General features: G+C 41.3%; 2 protein-coding genes and 1 long non-coding RNA gene across 6 annotated transcripts in view; 2 read left to right on the forward strand and 1 right to left on the reverse strand.

Annotated features, from left to right (window-relative positions):
• Nucleotides 1-13,515, forward strand: part of LOC141778576 (uncharacterized) — a 24,039-nt gene extending 10,524 nt beyond the window's left edge. Inside the window, exon 2 of the long non-coding RNA XR_012596101.1 lies at nucleotides 12,394-13,515. This is a non-coding gene — a long non-coding RNA (uncharacterized LOC141778576). The remainder of the gene's footprint in view (nucleotides 1-12,393) is intronic.
• The window catches only part of LOC141778562 (NLR family CARD domain-containing protein 3-like), a 14,362-nt gene extending 847 nt beyond the window's left edge, over nucleotides 1-13,515 (forward strand). Inside the window, exons 2-13 of one of the 3 annotated variants that reach the window (XM_074652906.1) lie at nucleotides 197-246; nucleotides 1,607-1,709; nucleotides 2,386-2,493; nucleotides 3,054-3,170; nucleotides 3,928-4,035; nucleotides 4,445-4,508; nucleotides 5,477-5,705; nucleotides 6,291-8,091; nucleotides 8,181-8,354; nucleotides 8,932-9,105; nucleotides 9,237-9,283; nucleotides 10,830-13,515. In XM_074652906.1, coding sequence (XP_074509007.1) covers nucleotides 1,621-1,709; nucleotides 2,386-2,493; nucleotides 3,054-3,170; nucleotides 3,928-4,035; nucleotides 4,445-4,508; nucleotides 5,477-5,705; nucleotides 6,291-8,091; nucleotides 8,181-8,354; nucleotides 8,932-9,105; nucleotides 9,237-9,283; nucleotides 10,830-11,356 — 3,438 coding nt within the window. In that variant the 5' untranslated portion in view covers nucleotides 197-246; nucleotides 1,607-1,620 and the 3' untranslated portion in view covers nucleotides 11,357-13,515. Of the gene's footprint in view, nucleotides 1-196; nucleotides 247-477; nucleotides 615-1,606; nucleotides 1,710-2,385; nucleotides 2,494-3,053; nucleotides 3,171-3,927; nucleotides 4,036-4,444; nucleotides 4,509-5,476; nucleotides 5,706-6,290; nucleotides 8,092-8,180; nucleotides 8,355-8,931; nucleotides 9,106-9,236; nucleotides 9,284-10,829 lie in introns of those variants that run through there. The other 2 variants (XM_074652907.1, XM_074652908.1) reach the window with 2 other exon arrangements.
• Nucleotides 13,516-21,886, reverse strand: LOC141778565 (uncharacterized). 2 transcript variants are annotated; one of them, XM_074652915.1, is made up of 11 exons: nucleotides 21,280-21,885; nucleotides 20,073-20,447; nucleotides 18,434-18,796; nucleotides 17,865-18,218; nucleotides 17,717-17,734; nucleotides 16,065-16,128; nucleotides 15,931-15,974; nucleotides 15,595-15,745; nucleotides 15,362-15,475; nucleotides 14,328-14,395; nucleotides 13,516-13,824 (listed from the first exon to the last, which is right to left on the reverse strand). In XM_074652915.1, the coding sequence occupies exons 1-11, from the start codon at nucleotides 21,655-21,657 to the stop codon at nucleotides 13,801-13,803; spliced, it is 1,953 nt and encodes a 650-aa protein (XP_074509016.1). In that variant the 5' UTR covers nucleotides 21,658-21,885; the 3' UTR covers nucleotides 13,516-13,800. The 2 variants fall into 2 exon arrangements, with proteins under 2 accessions (XP_074509016.1, XP_074509017.1); XM_074652916.1 differs by lacking the exon at nucleotides 17,717-17,734 and having other exon boundaries at nucleotides 17,847-18,218; nucleotides 21,280-21,886.
• Nucleotides 21,887-22,078: the final 192 nt, after the last annotated feature.

Consider the following 22,078-nt stretch of genomic DNA (forward strand, 5'->3'; position numbering starts at 1 on the left):
CCAGCAGTCACTTTATAACACTTACTGTAAGCACCTGATCTGAGACTACTTTGCACCCACATGATTATGATTCTACAATAACAAACTGATGTTTTTTTCATGGTGAAGTTGTGAAAACAGTGTCAGGTGAAGTGACTCAGCTGATTTGTAGGAAAAAATTAACTTCATCTCTCTGTCAATCTTTCCTTCCCTGAAGAAGGCAGAACTTGGTCACTTGATGTGGATGTAGGAGGAAGTCACCACCAGGTATTTATTTTCCTGATTGTTTTGAGTGAAATTGAGGAAGCAATCCCTTTTAAACTATATAAAAATGTGATAAACAATGATAAAAGTATTAATCCTATAACACTGTTTTTACTACTGAAACAGCATACAATCATAGTGCTGCTGTATTGATCCCAGTGCTGTAATACTCACACTGGCCACTGTAACTCACAGCTTTAGTGATGTAATGCTGATCCAAGCAACCTTGCAGCTGCAGGGGGCCCAAAACAGGGAATCTGGCAGAGGAGGTACCAAGATCATATGTATGGCAGAGGTCATATGCTGATTAGTAAGACAGAGACCAGTAGAATTGAGGAATACCACAATTTACGATGACAGGAAAATAGGAGGTGAGTTCTTTGTTCCAAGTATATAAGGTTATGATCTAAAGACCGCGGGCAGTTGCGTCCGGACAGACGTGTCCGGACCTGCTCGGGTTTTGGTTGTGTTTGTGTCTGTTGATATTAAACACGATGAAAACTCTGCTTTTTGCAAAATACTTGTACAGCATTATGTGATTCATTTGAGTAACCTGTGTTGACTTTCTGACTCCATTAAAATTGAACATTGAAGAATATTGAGCTGGGATCTCTGCCGTTCCTGGCCCAAGGCTTGAGATTTCCAGATTCAACAAAATCTAAATTAATATTTTCTTTATTAACACGATTAAACAGGAACACAACCAAAGTCTGTAAAACTAAAGAGCAGCAGTGGAATATAAGTACTTTTACATCTATAGTTACTATAGCTTGTTACTTTGCAGATAAATATTTTATATACAAAACTTATAATCAGTTTATAGAATACAATAAATGTATTGATTATCTATAAAGTAGTTCAAGTCAGCTCCATCTCGACCAGCTCCAACATTTATAGGCATAAGTAATCATAATTCTAAGGCTAAAATTAAGGATTTTTTTTTAAATTATTGATTAATCGACTGATTATTTTTTTTCTATGAATTGATTCATATGTTAGTATTATGAGAACAAGGTGTTTTCTTTAGCTACCTTATTTTGTTTAAATCTCAAAAGATGTTCAGTTTACAATAATATAAAACAGATAAAAACAGCAAATCTCCACTTTGGAGAAGTTGCCGTTTATTTTTCTACAGATAAACTAATTGATTAATCAACCAATTGTGTCCACTCTAAATAATCCAATTTAAATCTGAAGGAAGGACTTGTTGGACTACATTGTTGTAATTTAGATTTTTTTCATGTAATGTCACAAATTTGTTCTACATTTCTCAAGGGAATTTTATGGACATGATTGATTGTAATTAAGATCTTGTAATGAATTGATCCGGCTAATACAGCACGTTTGGTGTGTTTGCGTAAAGGTGTGCTTTCTACCATGAGTCAGTCTGAGGAGGAAGATGAGGGAGTCCCGCCCTCCAGCACCTCTCTATCTGAGGAACATCAGAGCTGGACCGGTCCTGAGAGGTAAGATGAAGATCTCGCTAGGGGCTAGGGGTGGATGTAGCTCAGTGGGTTGAGTGGGTCGTCCTTTAACCACAAGGTTGGCGGTTCGATCTCTAGCTTCTACTGTCTGCGTGTCGTAGTGTCCTTGAGGAAGACACTTAACCCTGGGCGCTTTATAGCAGACCATTGCTCCTAAATTATTCTAATTTAAATTCACGGATATGATGATTCTAATAAAGTTCAAGTTTTAACATTGCATATCAGAGCTCAGTGTGAAATCATTCCACTGTCATGAGTCAGAAAAGTCTGACTGTTGACGCCCAGTTTTTGAGGAAGGAGGGGATATTACTCATTCAGACTCTGTCTCTGGGATTCATAGCATTTAGCTTCTAGTGAAAAGATGGTAACTTTGTTTCTTTAGATTTATACATACATATATATTTCTTCTTGGATACTTCCCTGTGGAGATACAAAAGCATGATGAACCGTCTACCTAAAAGTGTCAGAGAGGTCGAATTAGTGCACATTTTTAAAAATCATCTTAAGACACATTTGTTTTCATCTGCATTTTCTTGAACAGAAAATGGTTTCTGAGGTCTGACTGAAATTTGGTTTGCTATGTGTGGTAACTTGTAGCACATACCATCTTTTTTTACAGTCTTTCTTCACCTTTCTGTCAATGCTACATTTCTTTCAGGACCGAGCAGCAAAGGGCAGATTCTTCTGCGCCAAGCTGTGTGTCCATGAAGAGTAACAAGTCCATGGATTACCCTATGGTCTTCAAACGACAAGATTCAAGTTCTAAGTAAGTCAACAGAACTTTTTGAGCACAAATTTTCTAAGGGTGATTTCACAAGCCAACATTTTGTCCGTTTTAATCGATCTCTGGTGTGGACCAAAACAGCCGGTCCGAGACCGCTTGCAAGAGGTGGTTCGATTGCAGTGAGAACGTAATCCAACCCAGTTGCAGGAAGTAATCCAAAACGCAGGCTGCCTGCGTGGGCATCTGTTGAGATGGACACAGGTTAAAAACAGGTTAACATGAGTGGGAAAGGACGGACGTGGACTTCTGCAGAACACCGATGTTTGCTTGTCATCTGGGCCAAAGAAAACAAACAGAATATGCTAAATGAAGTCCACAAAAATAGTGATGTTTATAAAGTCATTCGAGATAAACTGAAGAAGAAGGGATTCGTGTGCACAGTAGATTAGTTTCCTCCTGGACACTTCCCTGTGGAGATGCACAAGAACATTAGAGTAAAACTTTAAATTTGTTTGCTATGTGAGGTAACACACAACATTGTTCTTCAGTCATTGAGCTATACATATACTTCCACTTGTCTTTCAATGCTCCATTTCTTTCAGGACTGAGCAGGAAAGAGCTGAATCTCCTGCACCAAGCTGTGTGTCCATGAAGAGTAACAAGTCCATGGATTACCCTATGGTTTTCAAAGATTGCAAGATGCAAGATTCAGTTTCTAAGTAAGTACTTTTATCAGCATTTTTAGCACAAATTCTCTATGAAGGGGTGTAGCTATATTATATAACACTGGTGTAACATTAATGAATTGTTGATTTAAATCTGTCTGCCTCGTCTTTTAATCTTTCTTAAATGTGATGCACCCGGTACACTTTTCTGTGGAGATGCACCAGAACACTGGAGTGATATGTATCCAATGATGCCTGGGATCCCTCTGGGGTCACTCATGAGAAAGTAAAGGAAGTATAGGGAGAAGGAAAGGTAGGCTGCTTTGCTTAGCCTGCTACCAACAAGACCCGGACTTAGATAAGCCACCAGAAACGGATTGATGGATGAATGGACGTGTAACGCAGAATTCTGCAGCATCACGTTAAAACCAAAACAGGACGTTGCTCCTCTTCACTGGCTACTCGCCACCTTCGTTTTCAAAAAGTTACTTGCCAAGTTCCATGGCGATGGCCCTTTGAACTTAGAAGAGTTGGAGCATCAGGTCCTCAGACCAGGGGGTTTGTATGTTCAAAGATTAAAGCTAAATACTTGAGCAATTATGGCAACGCATGATCACCTTGAGTTGAGAACTGTCCACCTTAAAGTGTCAGAGAGGTTCAATTAGTGCACATTTTTCTATTGTTTTCATCTGAATTTCCTTAAACAGAAAATGTTTTTTGAGGTCTGACTGAAATTTGGTTCGCTGTGTGTTGTAACTCTTAACACCCACCTTCTTTCTCCACCTGTCTGTCAATGCTTCGCTGCTTTCAGGACTGAGCAGGAAAGAGCTGATTCTCCTGCACCAACCTGTGTGTCCATGAAGAGTGACAAGTCCATGGATTACCCTATGGTTTTCAAACAGCAAGATTCAGTTTCTAAGTAAGTTGAGAGAACATTTTTAGCACAAATAAAGGGGTGTAACCATATTTTATAAATATACTTTGCGCATGTTTCCCGATGTGTTGAACTCTTCCTTTAACATTGCAGCACACATAGTTTTGGAAGAAGAGTAGCCATAATGTGCAGTGCAACATTTCTTTACAAGTCATCACAACAAAAATATATATTTTTTTCTGGAAATGCAATGTACTTCCAATGTCTACATAACATCCCATCTTTTGTCAAACCTTTGGTTTTGCTCAAGTTGCAAGATAGCATGAGAGAACAGTTTCTCCTTAAGCTGTGTGTTCAAGTCACTGGCGTATGTTTCTACTAACATTGTTCAGTGTTCAGTTATACATGAAAACCGTCCAGTCGTCATTACTAATGGATCATGTTCTCTCCACAGAGTTCTCCAGGAGACGTCAGAGGTCGTCACTGGTCGTCAAACAGAGCTGGACTCCATATTTATGGTGTGTACTGTACAAGCCCACCTTTAACTAGTAGTTAACACACTTGGAAACAAGATGGCAAGACAGGATCCAGGCGCCATTGTACACTTTTCTAACTCTTACTCTGCTAACTGACGTGTTGTATCTCCATCCCAAAAATGAAAAAAAATCCACAAACACTTGAGCATGGACAATATTTCTTATTGAGAAATAGCTAAGAAAGTGCCTTGATAGCGACGCCTTGGATAGGGACCTTCCTCACCTCCTGTCGGACAGTTAAATCGATGGCAAGGGGTCTGCAAGAGTCAGGTTAGAGAAGTGAAGTACAAACAGATTGAGGAGTTTTTTTGGCTGAAGGGGAAATCAGTCATAAGCATATTTTTCAAAATGTGTTGTATGACTTTAGAAAGAGAGTTAACGGTATTATATGCAGGAATTTCCTAAAAAAGCAACAACAATGTTAGCAAACAAAGCTACAATCCTCTTAGATACAAATCGGCCGTATTTGACGGATGAGAACGGGTTGTGTGTTTTTATGTGCACGGGCTCCAGTGTTTCCCTGCTCCCCTGTTTCTCCTCTGCTGTGTGCTGCTGCTATCGGTGTGTCAGTTTGAGTTTGACTGCGAGCAGTGCTGAGCCACAGCGGACAGGATGAAACCTACCCTTTGCTGCATTCATTCATAATTCAGGATAGCAGCACCTTCCCGCATGGTTGTGCGGAGGTGTGGGTATGTGTATTTGTGCTTTAGAACGTACCCTCCGTGAAACAATCAGAAAGTAACGTTTTTTCTCTGATTCACTGCTTTGTTCCCACTAACGCCGCTCCCTCTCTTCATTCACTCTATAGCTCGCTCGAACACCACTGCTCTCTCGTTGAGCCGAGGAGGAGGGGCCAAGTTTGAATTCTGTTTGTTTAAACCGACAAATGTAACATATCATACCTTTAAGTTAATAAAGTTGAAAGTTAATTGAATATTGTTTTATTCCAGACACTTGAAGAGGACATTGTTGCTTTTGCGAAGAACGAGCTTAAGAAGTTCCGAAGGGTTTTGAGTCCAGATTATCCAGAATGCTTAGAGAGCCAAGATGAGGACGAGGAGGTGGTTGATGGTGAAGAGGAAGAGCAGAGGAGGAGCAGCAGAGAGGCATTTCTGAAGATCACACAGCACTTCCTGAGGAGAATGAAGCAGGAGGAGCTGGCTGACTCTCTGCAGAACAGTAAGAGGCTTTTAATAAATGTTAAAATGGTAGATTTACACTTCTAAAATGTACTGTAAATATGCTGTGCAACTCTTGCATCAGAACTATGAATTCTTCATGGCTGCACACAAACTGGCTATAGCTGTTTGTCCAGCTGAAAATGGAGATGTCCCTAGACAATGTCACGTGTAGGGATGTCACGAGAACCGATACCTAGGTACCAAGTCAATGCCCAAATTTTGAAGACGTGACGGTACACGTTTTTCTACAGTACCGCATGTACTGCAGAAAATGGCTTTGAGATTCAGTAATCTCACTATCGACGCATCCACGGGACGCACTGTTCTGTCTTCCTGTAAACCTGTAAACCTTTCAATACTTTTGATGACACAATTACATAAACTTATATCGAAATTGGGGCAACACGCTAACCCTGTCAGTCATATAAAACCACACTTGACCATTGCCTAGTCGCTAGCAGAGCATTATCATAGTACGAGATGCGTGTTTGGATCTCACAACAGCTCCATATTGCAATCATTGTGTCTGAATTGACCTGAAAATCGAATGTAATCCAATACATTATGTTGTTTTTCCTTATAGAAACTCTTGCTGCTGCAGAGTGCTGCCGTAAACTCAAATCTAATCTGAAGAAGAGGTTTCAGTGTGTGTTTGAGGGTATTGCTAAAGCAGGAAATCCAGACCTTCTGAATCAGATCTACACAGAGCTCTACATCACAGAGGGAGGGACTGCAGAGGTCAGTGATGAACATGAGGTCAGACAGATTGAAATGGCATTCAGGAAACCAACCAGACCAGAGACAACAATCAGATTGGAAGACATCTTTAAACCCTCACCTGGAAGAGATGAACCAGTCAGAACAGTGATGACCACGGGAGTGGCTGGCATCGGGAAAACAGTCTTAACGCAGAAGTTCACTCTGGACTGGGCTGAACACAAATTCAACCAGGACATACAGTTCACATTTCCATTCACTTTCAGAGAGCTGAATGTGCTGAAAGAGAAGAAGTACAGCTTGGTGGAGCTCGTTCATCACTTCTTTACCGAAACCAAAGAAGCAGGAATCTGCAGGTTTGAAGAGTTTGTTTGTTTGTTCATCTTTGACGGTCTGGACGAGTGTCGACTTCCTCTGGACTTCCACAACAATGAGATCCTGACTGATGTCACAGAGTCCGCCTCGGTGGATGTGCTGTTGACAAACCTCATTGGGGGGAAACTGCTTCCCTCTGCTCACCTCTGGATAACCACACGGCCTGCAGCAGCCAATCAGATCCCTCCTGCGTTTGTTGACACGGTGACAGAGGTCAGAGGGTTCACCAATCCACAGAAGGAGGAGTACTTCGTTAACAGATTCAGAGATGAGGAGCAGGCCAGCAGAATCATCTCCCACATCAAGAAATCACGAAACCTCCACATCATGTGCCACATCCCAGTCTTCTGCTGGATCACTGCTACAGTTCTGGAGCAGGTGTTGAAGACCAGAGAGGGAGGAGCGCTGCCCAAGACGATTACTGAGCTGTACATCCACTTCTTGGTGGTTCAGTCCAAAATGAAGAACATCAAGTATGATGGAGGAGCTGAGACAGATCCACACTGGACTCCACAGAGCAGGGAGATGATTGTGTCTCTGGGAAAACTGGCTTTTGACCAGCTGCAGAAAGGCAACCTGATATTCTATGACTCCGACCTCACAGAGTGTGGCATCGATGTCACGGCAGCGTCGGTGTACTCAGGAGTGTTCACACAGATCTTTCAAGAGGAAAGAGGGCTGTACCAGGATAAGGTGTTCTGCTTCGTCCACCTGAGCGTTCAAGAGTTTCTGGCTGCTCTTCATGTCCATCTGACGTTCATCAACTCAGGTGTCAATCTGCTGTCAGAAGAAAAATCCACTTCCCTGTGGTCTAGATGGTTCAGAGTCAAACCTGTACTCCTCTATCAGAGTGCTGTGGACAAGGCCTTACAGAGTTCAAATGGACACCTGGACCTGTTCCTCCGCTTCCTCCTTGGTCTTTCACTGGAGACCAACCAGACTCTCCTACGAGGCCTGGTGACACAGACAGGAAGCAGCTCACTGACCAATCAGGAAACAGTCCAGTACATCAAGGAGAAGATCAGAGGGAACCTCCCTGCAGAGAGAAGCATCAATCTGTTTCACTGTCTGAATGAACTGAATGACCCTTCTCTAGTGAAGGAGATCCAACAGTGCCTGTGTTCAAATCATCTGCCCAAATATGCTCTCTCTCCTGTTCAGTGGTCAGGTCTGGCTTTCATTTTGCTGTCTTCAGAAAAAGCCCTGGACGTGTTTGACCTGAAGAAATACTACTCTTCAGAGGAGGCTCTTCTGAGGCTGCTGCCAGTGGTCAAAGCCTCCACTAAAGCTCTGTAGGTTAAAAACTAACTACATAAATTAAATGTATTAAGATAATAAAAATAATCTTACAGTTTCTTTTCTGTTTCTAATGCTTCTTTAGGCTGAGTTGCTGTAATCTGTCAGAGAGAAGCTGTGAAGCTCTGTCCTCCGTTCTCAGCTCCCCGTCCTCCAGTCTGAGAGAGCTGGACCTGAGTCACAACAACCTGCAGGATGCAGGAGTGAAGCTGCTCTGTGCTGGGTTGGAGAGTCCACATTGTAGACTGGAGGTTCTCAGGTCAGGATTCATCAGTTTGTTCGACAGATGACCCAACACATTCTCATCCCAACGCAGTAAACACGTGCTTAATGTTGAGAATTAAACAAAAACACTTGCTTAGGTTTAGGCTACAAAACCACCTAATTAGGTTTAGGAAAAACCAATACGGTTGGTCTTAAAATTACTATGTTTTTACAGTAAAAATGCCCTGGGAATGAGAACGGGCTGGATGACCATAGTATGCACAGCAAACATTGGGTGGAAATACATATTATGTTATATATTTCCAGACAATAAGTTGCTCTTCTAGTTCTTGGGAACTGTGTGGACTTGCAGGCTGTACTACAGCACTACAGTGCACAACAACGGTAAACAAGTGTCAAAATAGTGCTCCGTAGTAAGTTGGAGAGGAGTCAGTAGAATTGTGGTTTAGATTTGAAAAAACGGGGCTTTAAGCCTTGTTTTTCACAAAACTCTTGTTTACAAAAAGTAATTGCAAAAGCAGTTCCCATAAAAAGCAGGAACAAGTAAAATAAAAACAATACTCCTAACTGTGTGTGTTTGTGTTTGTGTGCCTGTGTGTGTGTGTGTGTAGGCTCTCAGGTTGTCTGATCACAAAAAAAGGCTGTACCTATCTGGGCTCTGCTCTGAAATCCAACCCCTCCTATCTGAGAGAGCTGGACCTGAGCTACAATCATCCAGGAGACTCGGGAAGGATGCTACTTTCTGCTGGACTGGAGGATCCCAGCTGGAGACTGGACACTCTCAGGTATGGACAGACAAGTCACAAGGGTGTAGGTTGATTTTTTTTGAGTCAGGATGTCAAAATAAGCAAATAAAAGTTGTTCAGAAAGTCATTCAGTTTGTTAAGTGCTGATCTGACTTTGTTTTTTGCACCAGGGTGGACCATGGTGGATCACAGTCAATGATATCTGGTCTGAAGAAGTGTAAGTGTGTGGGTTTTTTTTTAGGGCTGTTAATTGTTTAAAATGTTTACTTGCAATTAATCGCATGATTGTCCATAGTTAATGGTGATAAATCGCACATTAATTGCACATGTTTTTATCTGTTCAAAGTGTACCTTAAAAGGAGATTTGTCAAGTATTTAATACTCTTATCAACATGAAAGTGTGCAAATATTCTTGGTTTATGCAAATGTATGTATACATTTATTATTGGAAATCAATTTACAATATAAAACAATGACAAATAGTGTCCAGAAACCCTCACAGGTACTGCATTTAGCATAACAAATATGCTCAAATCATAATATGTCAAACTGCAGCCCAACAGGCAACAACAGCTGTCAGTGTGTCAGTGTGCTGACTTGACTATGACTTGCCCCAAACTGCATGTGATTATCATAAAGTGGGCATGTCCGTAAAGAGGAGTCTCATGAGTACCCATAGAACCCATTTTCATTCACATATGTTGAGGTCAGAGGTCAAGGGACCCCTTTAAAAAGGGCCATGACAGTTTTTCCTTGACAAGATTTAGCATAAGTTTGGTGCATTATTTAACATCCTTTCGACAAGCTCATATGAGATTGTACAGATTAGTTGGTACCAATGGATTCCTTAGGTTCTCTAGTTACATATGATGCCAGTATCTTCACTCTAGCTTTACAACTGAGCCCGCTACAACCTAAAAATCGCAAATTGCGGTAACACTTTATTATCATGTTAACTTTGACAGCCCTAGTCTTTTTAAATCATGACAAGAGGTAGTACACAATTGATTTTGATTGACAACCATGAGTCTTCGAGAGCTGCTCTCTGCTCTCTCATCGCCTGTCAAGGTGATATTCGAACTGTAAGTTCACCAAAGTTGAGCTCCACACGAATGCGAAGAAGCAAATGATTCCAAGCATAGATTGGAAGTGAACGGGAGGCAAATATGAATTTCGCGCATGTGTGACCGTGCATTGGAGGTGTGACCCAGGATGACGAACGTCGCTCTTAGCAAACATTGCTGTAAATTGATTTCATACATCAGGATGATTCACCCCTTCCTCAATGAGGAGGCAGCCAAAGTGCTCAAAGAGGCTCATTCCATCTCCTGCCTGGACTACTGCAGCTTCCTCCTTGTCTGTGTCTGCCAGCAGACCTCTGCAACTAGTTCAAAATGCTGCAGCCCATCTGGGGTTCATTCTCCCCAAGTATTTCCACACCACTTACCTGAGAATTCACAATAGAAATGAACGGAACCATGGTCAGTGTGATCCGGACCGAGACCACCTCTTTTTGTCGGACCAAGGTTCGGCTGTTGGGTTCAGACCGTGGTCCAGGGGAGGTTTCACACCTCTCATTTTGGTTCAAACAGAAAAGTCTGAACTCCAGACCCAACGAAGCAGGTGTAAAAGGGCCCTTAAGAGTCTACAGTCCTGCTAGCAGCTCTGTGAGGCTGCCCAGCGGTGCTTTGAGCTAAATACTAACATCACATGCTAATACGCTCACAATGACAATGCTAACATTGTCTCGTTCTCTCCATCAGACGCCAGTGAACTCACACTGGACCCAAACACAGCAAACAGGAAACTCATACTGTCTGACAACAACAGGAAGGTGACAGTGAGGAAAGAGACGCAGCCACATCCTGATGATCCAGAGAGATTTGATTACTGGAAACAGCTGCTGTGTACCGATGGTCTGACTGGTCGCTGTTACTGGGAGGTTGAGTGGGAAGGACATGTTTATATAGCCGTGGCTTACAGAGGAATCAGAAGAAGAGGAACCGGTGACGACTGCTGTCTTGGAAGGAATGATCAGTCCTGGAGTCTGAGCTGCTCTAATGATGGCTACTCCATCCTTCACAGAAACAAAAGGGTGCCCATCAATGTCCCCATCTCGAACAGAGTGGGAGTGTACCTGGACTGGTCTGCTGGCACTCTGTCCTTCTACAGAATCCGCTCAGACAAACCGACCCACATCCACACCTTCAGCACCACGTTCACCGAGCCGGTCTACCCTGCCTTCAGGGTTAAGATGGACCCGCTAAACTCGTCAGTGTCTTTGTGTTAGATACAGTAAAACGTGGTCTCCTTTCCTCTTTCTGAGAGGGGTTTGGAGTTTAAATAACAACAGTGGAAAAGAGATGAGGAAGAATACGTCAGTGGTGACAAAGACTAACGAGCTGAGTGATAATAAACAGCTAACACCTGCAATCAATATATGTGCTCTAGTTAAGGGGAGACACCCCAGGTGTTAGGGTAAATAATTTAACTAATAGATATCACTATGAAACTTCCCCCGTTGATTACTTACATTAAGACAATTATTTTTGGTATTACAAGAAATCGTATGTTTAAATATGCAAATGAGGCATTATCTAAAGCTAACTTTTTGTGAATTTAGGAGAAATCTACAGACGCAAATAGACAAAGTAGTAAAATAAACACCTAAATGTGTATTTTTTATGCTTTCTTTCTGTTATGGAAGCAACGTAGGCCAAAATCGCAAAATTGACCAGTGCATGAAAAAAACTGATGTTTTTGCCTGGGGTGACTCCAAGCACATTTTGCTTTATTGTAAAAACACTGTTGCTTTTTAAATAAATGAAAAAAATCTGTTATGGAATACATAATTATACATACCATAACATTTTGAAATAATTAAATAAGAATTGTCAAATTCAAATTCAGCTCATTATTTAATATCTGATTCTACTTATTTTCATAATGACACGTTCCATAACAACAACAACGACTGTCATTAAGACAAACATGGCAACAAATTACCTGCAGTAAACTCTTATTGTTAAAGGCTCCAGGCTCACTCTCTGACTGGTTTGTGGTTGTTGTGAATTATATACTCTTTTACTTCTGTCAATACATTGTTCTAGTAAGAGGTTTTTGAAGCAGTGGATGCAGATTTAGATCTCTTACGTAGCAGTGGATGCAGATTTAGATCTCTTACGTAGCAGTGGATGCAGATTTGGATATCTTTGGATGCAGATTTAGCTCTCTTTGTAGCAGTGGTTGCAGATTTAGCTCTCTTTGGATGCAGATTTAGATCTCTTACGTAGCAGTGGATGCAGATTTAGATCTCTTCGGATGCAGATTTAGCTCTCTTTTTGTTGCAGTGGAGGCAGATTTAGTTCTCTTTGGATGTAGATTTAGCTCTCTTTTTGTTGCAGTGAATGCAGATTTAGCTCTAGATTTTCTAGGACATTTGCTGTGTCCCAGGTCAGACACTGGATCCTCTAAACCCCCCTGACTGAATTAATAACAGGCTCCATAAAGTCCTCCAAAACAGGCAGAGAAATGCAGCCTTTTTTTGCCCCAATTTGGAGGACAAAACCATGATTTCTTTTACAGTGAAGGTGGGCAAATATGTCATTTTATGCTGTGAATTTACATACAGCTACTGTACCTCAGTATAAGGACAAAACTATAGACCTCAGCCTCCCAGAATCCACTGGGCACCTGACAGTTTAAAAGAGCATACAGGTGATAAGTGTCACCTAAAAGTCAAGAAATATCACATGACCATGTCATAGATTATTTACCAGCTTGTTACTGAATGTTCAGGTGACATTTTAGTTTTTTGTAAACTAGATCATAATAAGATAAATAATGTAAACCAGGCGTCAGCAGGCAGAGTTCAGTGATTTATTTACAAAAAGCTTATAGTAATCAAAGTCCGAATGGCAGTGGGTCCGGCAGACCGATAACAGGCTATGTAGGCCTATGTAGTGAGTGACTGATTAGACAATGAGATGCAGGTGAGGAGGTGGGCGGGGAAGGTCAGGTAATTGCAGAGCAGATGAGGGAAGTGGAAGCAGGTGTGTCGATGGGTGTGGGACTCAGGTAATAGGGCAAAGAGGGAAGAAAGATGGAATGAATAGTCTTTGAGGAACTGGCAATGGGGCTGAAGAGGAGGGACAAAAGAACAAACCATGACAGCGTATAACATCCACTGCTTGTTAAAGGTCTAACATATAAATACCTGGATGATAACATTATGTACAGTTTGAACCAACCTAAGCTATAGGCCACTGATTGAGTTTTTATTTGCACGTTGGAATTAAGTTTCATGTAATTTCTTTCTGTAATCTTTCATTTAACTTGTATGATTGTATCCACAATGCTGATGTAATAGAATAGACCATCATGTTCACATGTAATTTCTGCAGATTTTTCACCAATCAACAATAAAGAGAAACATGTAGAAAAGCTTAATGACTGTTTCATCCGAGTATTTTTAATGTAAGTAAGAGATAACAATTTTACAGAATTCATATATGTGAGCTGAAAATACACAAACACACACATAAAAACTGACAAAATATAAACTTCACACATCGATAAGAAATCGCTCAAACGCACAACAGCTCATTTTTCAGTTTAATGTTTCTGTACTTTAAGAACGAAGATGTGTTAATGATCTATAACCACATATATGGTCCCTACAGCTCTAAACAGATATGCTACTAATTTCTCTTCTCAGCTCCTCCTGTATGATCCTCAGATTATGGCTGATTTTATGAACTGAAAAGAGAAAAACATATATTATTAAGAGTGTAATAAGACAATGAGCTGTAATCATGCATCACTGGAAACAATAAGGTAAATTAAAATGTGTTTAATCTTTTATAATATCACTGTGGAAAAGGACCCTGCAGTCCCTGATATGAACATTCACTGGCTTCTGTCAGTCGTGGTAATCGCCTCTCAGTGGCTACCAATCAGGTTGGAGCATCGTTGAGTTAAGGAACAGGTGTTAAAGGAGAGGGGAGCTGCACTTTTAGTTAGTAGTTCTGCAGTTGAAGAGATGATTCATGGATTCTACTTTCATTTTTAAATTTATTATTTCTATAATATCTCTACATAACAAGCTTTATTTCTTTTCAGTAATTAAGTGATACTATTGTGTACTTGAAATATTTATCTTTGCAGGTTCACATACAGGTAAATAAACAGCATTTGGGCCATTGCTACATTAGTAGTAGTACCATTCCTTTGACAATATTAATGAAAACATTCAAACTCACCTGCTTGAAAGAGAAACTGGCGACTTGGCAGTCACACGGCAAACTCAGCAGATGAGCCTGGAATCGATCTGACACAGGAAGCAAATATTAATAACCTTAATTTTCTGAAGTTTACCCAAAATGTACAATATTCTTTAAACATCTGTATATGTGCTGAATCTGCTATATATATATATATATATATATATATATATATATATTACAATAATAAGATGTATCCTCATGTTAATGCTCGTATACAGTCTGAAATTAATTCAGCATGTTCAATAAAGAGAAAAAAAAAACACTGAACACTGTATTTTGAAGATTATCTTCAATAATACTTAGCCACTTTTCCTTCATGGATGCACCATATAAACCCAGTCCTGCTTAAAAGTAGTATGCAGCGGTAGAATAAGTACTCAGTAACAATACTACAGTGTACAAATACTCTGTTACAAGAAAAAGTCCAAAATTTTGTCAATTTTTGTTTAGTCAATTTGCAGAATATACCATTTCAGAATAATGTATATCATTCAGGGCTGTTAATCGATTCAAATATTTAATCGCAAATTAATCACACATTTTTCATCTGTTCAAAATGTACCTTAATGGGAGATTTGTCAAGTATTTAATGCTCTTATCAACATGGGAGTGGGCAAATAGGTTTGCTTTATTCAAAAGTATGTATGTATATATTATTTTGATTATTATAGTTGGATTGTTTTTGTTTGTTATTGTTACATGTGGTCTTACCTTTACCTCAGTTAAGTCTTATTGATATAATAATATTATAATTTATTTGTTGATTAGAGTTTGCCTGAATCTGCAAAGCAACTAAAGTTATCAAATAAATGTAGGGGAGTAAAAAGTACAATATTTTCCTCTGAACTGTATTGGAGTAGAAGTATAAAGTAGCAGAAAATGGAAAAATACTCAAGTAAAGTACAAGTACCGCAAATTAACAGAACAGTACAGCAATGTACGCGGCTACTTTCCACCACTCATAGTATGTAGTGTTGAGTTTGTACACAGCTAGATTTGGTTCCCATTACCTCTGAGGATCTGAAGTTTTGTCAGGACGGCCACATACTCATCGTAGTCGATCCCACCTTTGGAGCGGTACTCGTGCCACAGAGCTCTGAAGGTTTCATCGTCTAAATGGAATTCTGCCCGATGAAGACAATAACGGATGAAAAGCAATCCACAAATGACAGTAGGGTGATTGACTTGCCACTCAGTCAGTTAATGTTTTCTTAAAGGCTGATTTAAAGATATGACGTATTACCACGGGCAGACAGAGCCTTTTTCATTTGGGTTTGAGTGACGGAGGGTGGGTTCCTGCTCTCGTAGCTCTCCACATACTCCCTCCTGATAACGGCCAGATAGTGCTCCAGTTTGAAGACCTCCACCACATTCAGGTCGTCAGTCTTGTCTTCCTGAAAGTGCTGGTTAAAGAACGCAATTCAATTGAAAGCATATAGCTCAACACTTTATTGCATAATTGCTGTTATTACACCCAATAAATGAAGAATCAAAGATCCTCAGACACCTTCTGTTGAGAGACTGTAGTGATATTGCCTGCTTCCAGACCTATGCAGCAAACCTAAGTAGCAAAGGATACATCCATGAGAGTCAACAGGATGCGGGCTGTCTTGAGACTCAGGGCTAAATTGGGGAGGATAAATACGTTCATGAGTGTAAAGACATCTCATTCAGATGATTAAATAGTGTACAATTAGTAGAAAATAAACAGACTTTTGCCACGAACAGAGAAGCCCCCTGCGATCAGCTTAGCGAGAAGTCCTTCAGCAGTCAGCATCTGTTGGAAACAAGGACACATAAAGATCTGCTTCACACAACATGCAATAACTTAATAACACTAACTTTGAGGTGAAATACAATAAGTGCAATATATACAGCTTTATCGCACTAAAATATTGGCAGGGATTTATTTCCCAATTCATTATATGTGCTCCAAAAACGAATATTCCAGCTGCTGGTGGTGTCAGTTAAAGGTACCATGTGGAGTTTTTGACCACGAGGAGTGATGTGTTTTTACCAGAGTGTTCCTGTGAACTTTGTATCGTCCAAGCACATGATTGTAATTCGCCATCCTGCAGCAGGTTTTACACTTTTTCTGCTGATTGACAGTCAAATCCTTTCAATGGGTGAAAATTACAGTGATTTGCCCTTCAAAAGTGCATTCGGTGTTTCTCACCAAAACACATTGCGTGCATTCTTGAGGTCTAACATGTTGAATGCATTTCCTTTCTCATAAAACATTTGCAAATCTGACTTTTCTTAAAAGTTTGAAAGCTGCATTGTTTACACCCATGTTAATATGCTAGTGGTCTTCTTTATCTTCATTGCCTTTGCACATTGCTGTATTTCTTTGTACCTTATTGCATCCTATTCATCAGCGAACTAGTTTGAAACCATTACCAGGAATATGTATTGCTTGCTACTGCTACTAGTGATCAAAAAGTCAACAGAGTACCTTTTACGTTATGTGTTATTGATGAAGCTTTTTTGTTTTGGAATTTATTATATTTACTCTCTAATATGGACCGTCCAGTTCCCCTGCACTGTGGTTCATGTATCTGGCAACTGGGAGTAGAGATACACATGGTATCAATTAAATAAAAAATAAAAAAATGTGTCTGTCAGAAGCTTCATAGGGTGAGATTTACCTGCGGAAAGCACATGATATCCCTCTCAGATCAACACAGAGGTCTTCACCTGCAATGAGGACATGATCCCTCACTGGCTTCCCACTTGTAAACATGGCCAACTTTGCCCTTAGGCCACCTATACACCCATAAGTTGAGCCCTTTATTTACCAAGTACTGTCAGGCTGTTCTCATACACCCTTCGTAGCTATGAATAGTAATGCACGGTAAAACGTATATATCCCACGTAATCAATTCTTATGTAATCCATGTAATTTTGAAACAGGAAGTATAAAGGGCGTCAAACGCCTTAAAGGAAGGAGGTCGAGATGGATGGGTGGGTCAAAAAACACCTGACTTCGCCCAAGAGACTAGTGTTCGTATCCTGTGTGAAACCAGAAGTCAACGTTGATTTATTTGTCACGTAACTTCCGTACTTAAGTTACGCCACTTCCAGAGTTATTTTAACCCAAACCACGATCTTTTCCTTGCCTAAACCTAATTAGGTGGTTTTGTTGCCTAAACCAAGTCGATCTTTTCCTAAACCTAACTAAATAGTTAGTTAGTTTAAATAGTTAAACTCATGGAAAATGAGGAATAACTTTTCGTAACATATACAAATCGTTGTATGAGGATGCGTTGGCACTGTAGCGATATACATTTTAAAAAATATATCAAAAATAAATATAAAATATAAATGTTATATTTTGAGCCTTAGAATTTACATAAAACACTTACATCAGGCCTGCTGTCCTCCTGTGAAACAAAAGGAAAAGGATGTCATGTAAAGATAGATAAGCAGAGAAGAATCCAATGATCATTTCACTTCATCAAAATGAACTCTTCTGATTTCTAATTTTCCATCAACAAGGTGTCCATTACTTACTGTTACACACATTTCCTCTGGAAATGAGTCACACCGCAGCTCATTTGGCCAGGAAACGCCAAAGCTGGTCATCAAACCCTCACAGCCCCGTTTGGCTCTCTCGCAGAAAGACCTGCAGGGCCGCTGCACTTCCCCCGCCACACACTGGGGGGCGTACACCATGCACACGAACAGGCGTATGTCCACCGAGCACATGGTTTGCACCATCGCGTTGAAAAAGGACATCTTCGCTACCGCTTCTCTTTGACTTGGGTGTCCCAGAAGATTTGGAGTGATGGTCTGGTTGTAGGACAGGCCCTGGCACATCGGTATGGTGATCGGCTCACAGACCCCCCCGCTGCTGCCCACTCCATACTGCAACAAGACACAAGTGTACACTGTCACTCCAAGTCTAACTCCCTTTGGCCAGGCTTGTGTGGCCTTTTTACTGTGGCGACACCTTTGGCAAAATACGGTCAACGCAGACAGTTCGGCTTGCAGAGTTTACAGTAACTTTATTTCCATACCACCTTTTCAAGACCATATACTCCTGGTAGCTTTAGATACATAAACAAAAAGAGCAGACTTACGTGTTCACAGGACTCAGTGGTTAATGCTTCACACCTGAAGATTTCTGGCCACTGGAAGCCAAACTTTGTCATCACCGGCTGACAGCCGGACCGTGCATGCTCGCAGAGCGTTCTGCAGGGAGGTCGAGGTGCTCCCGACACACACTCTGGAGTGTAGATGGAGCACAAGAAAGGCTTCAGATGAGTGGAGCAACCCAGTCTTATAAGTGGAAAAAACTGATGTATTTCCAGGCCTGCTTCGTCCTGAGTTTTTTGGCCCAGAATGTTGGGAAAGACAGTCTCAGTGTAAGGCAGGTCACGGCAGAGAGGGACAGTGATTGTCTCACATGTTGAGGATGTTTGAGTAAAACTGAAGTCTTGACTCTGGAAGAACAGAAACATAAATCAGTGAATTCTGAAACATTTTTGCTGCTGTAGTTTTCATCAACTACACGTGCACCTGCAAATTCTGCTAGTAGTGCCTTTTAAAAAAAGTGACTTTATTCAACAATGATTTGTCTGTGGGCAACTTGCAAGTTATTTTGCCAGACATAATGTCACACGTGAGGGCACGTGAGGAGCTTAAGTGCCCCTCTGGTTGACCCAAGCGCCCCTAAGGGTTGGGTTATGCTCAAAAGGAATTGGTCGATACAACGCGTTGTCTGTCTGACCTCGCAAGTTGCGACGCATTCTCATCCCAACTCGTCACATCCTGATGCTTTGTCAGACCCCTCGGCGTCACTCTTTTCTGTCGCAGTAAACACGTGCTTAATGTTGTGATTTAAACAAAAACACTTGCTTAGCTTCAGGCAATAAAACCAATAGTTTGGTTTAGGAAAAAACAACACGGTTGAGCTAAAAACTACTACGTTTGTACAGTGAAAATGACACTGAACGTTGTGGCGCAAGGATGAAAGCCTTGTGTTTGTTGGACCCATCCACTTCCCCTCCGCCCGCCCGGTGTGTCTTTTCGCTATCAAAGCTACGTCACTACACTCCCGGCGCGCTTTCCCTGAGCGTTTCATATTGACACGGATGGGTTTACATTGTAGTTAATGGAAAGTCCGGTGCTTCTCGTACCGACGCTAAACGGTGCCTTAAGCGTCGGTATCTAACGCTGACGGCCGTGACAAAGCATCGGTATTTGACGCCCTAGGAATGGAAATTGGGAATCGTGCTTGGTGTATGCTATGATGTTGATGAATGTGACTCGGGAGCACGGCTGTCGTTCTCAACTTTTGAGGACAGTTTGCACAAGCGATAACTACATCATAGCATTTAAATACGGGTATAACGGTGCACATTTTCAGACAGTCTCTCCTAGAAGACGTTCATAGTGTTGCACTCAGTTGTTCACACAAAAAGTTACAGACATTGTTGGACGCAGCCCCACAATTCTAACGTCGGAAAGGTGTGGGGGGAGGGGGTTACTGAAGCAGCTCTGATGGAGTATATTAAACTTAAAGTTTGGCGCCTTAATGTGTTCAGGTGTGACTATTTGCTATTTAATGTAAATGCCTTGTGCAAGACACTTTGTACCTTGTTTTTTGAAACATGCTCTACAAATATAGGTAGTATTATTCAAAACTCTACACCTAGTGGCTTCTAAGACATAAAGAGCCTTGCAAACATCTCAAAAGCCCAAAAAGAGCAGACTTACATGTTCACAGGAATCTGTGGTAAATGCTTCACACCTGAGGGGTTCTGGCCACTGTAAACCAATCTTGTTCATCAGTGATTCACAGCCGGACCGTGCTTGCTCGCAGAGCGTTCTGCAGGGTGGTTGAGCTTTACCTAACACACACTTAGGAGTGTAGACGGAGCACAAGAAAGGCTTCAGATGAGTGGAGCACCCCACTTGTATAAGCGGTGCAAACGTCTGTAGCACCAGGCCTGCATCCTCCTGAGTTGTGTGGCCCAGAATGTTGGGCAGGACAGTCTCAGAGTAAGGCTGGTCGCTGCAGAGAGAGACAGTGATTGGCTGACATGTTGCAGCGGGGGCAGCGGGGGTTGGAGCTACAGTGATGACTGGACCCTGGAAGAAACAGAAACATGTATCAGTGATTTCCATATAACCACTTCAGATGCGTAAGGTGAGGTGTGACCTTACAACAAACATGACATTGAGACCTTTTACTCAAGTAAAGGTAGCAATAACACAGTATAAAAATACTCCATACTATCAAAATGTACTCATAGTATCAAAAATTAGTATTAAATAAAAGTACTGACCCAACTCAGAGTGTTATATATTATTCTATATATTATTGGAATATTATTATTGATCCATTTGTGTAAGCAGCATGATAAATAATGTTTCCATAAATACTGGAAACAGAGGAAACTGCTAGCCTGGCTCTGTCTAAAGCTAAAAAATCCACCTACCAGCACTTCTGAAACTCACTAATCAACATTTTTAAGGATAAAAACAATTTTTGTGGTTTTACGTGGGGGTTATGTGCTGGCCTACTTCTTGGCCGGGTGCAGTGACTTCCTGCAGTCACTACATTAAACCACAACTTTACGTTTTTACACCAGTTTTTGTACATATTATATAAACAAGATATAACGTGCTTATCAGTGAACTTAAGAGGTGCTGGTAGGTGGATTTTGTTACCTTTGGACAGAACCAGGCTAGCTGTTTCCCCCAGTTTCCAGTCATTATGCTAAGCTAAGCTAACCAGCTGCTGGCTGTAGCTTCATATTTAAGGTACAGAAATGAGTGGTGTCCATCTTCTCATCTAACTCTCAGCAATAAAGTGAATAAATGTATTTCCCAAAGTGACAAACTCGTTCTTTAAAGAGTCTGTGCAAGACCAAAAACGACAAATCAAATTTCAAACAAGAGTTGATCATTTCATACTAACCTGCACACAGTTAGACGTTGGTAAAGAATCACATCGTAGTCTCGACGGCCAGATCAACCTCTTCGCTCTGAGGGCAGACTCACAGTCTGTCTTGACCTTCTCACAGAGAGCTCGGCATGGCTTCATTTGGTTGTTGGTCTCCGAGTTGCATTCGGGCACAACAACGCGACACATGAGTATGCCGACGTTCGGTGAGCAACGAGTCTCCACAATCTGACCAGTCTGCTGCAGGTTGTAGCCTAGTGCTCCGGTCGGATAGGAGCTAGTGGTGTATCCCAAACCTTGACAAAAGCTGGACGTTACTGGCTTGCAAAGAATGCTGTGTGCCCGCTGTGGAGACAGCAGCAAACCCAAAACCACCAGGACCAAATGCTTCATGGCTCTCAGTGATCTCTAAAACTGTCCTGTGCTGTTTAACAAAGCTTTTGGAGGTATGAGACCAGTGTGTCTGGTTCTCGGCTTAGGAGGTGGAGTAGGAGTCCACGAATGGAGTCTCTACAAACAAGGCACTGATTTAGGACCACTGTTAAGGCCACATATCAATAAGATGCTCAACACAAAATGAGAGCCAAACTGGTCTCAGAGCAGCAGCCCTATTCTGAGGATTCAGAGCTTTGTCAACATCTGGTTGGGATTATGTGTTCTCTGTGGAACCTGGCGGGGGGGGGGGGTGAGAAGTTGTTGCACAAAAGGCTGGCACAATAGACCTCAATTCTGGGTGGAAAGTATTTCAACACTAAAAGGATTGAGAAACTAAAGTGTCAACATGTTGTAATATTTACAAACAGATGTGCGTCCT

Source organism: Sebastes fasciatus, chromosome 12 (assembly GCF_043250625.1).
Source record: "Sebastes fasciatus isolate fSebFas1 chromosome 12, fSebFas1.pri, whole genome shotgun sequence".
NCBI classification, from domain to species: domain Eukaryota; kingdom Metazoa; phylum Chordata; class Actinopteri; order Perciformes; family Sebastidae; genus Sebastes; species Sebastes fasciatus.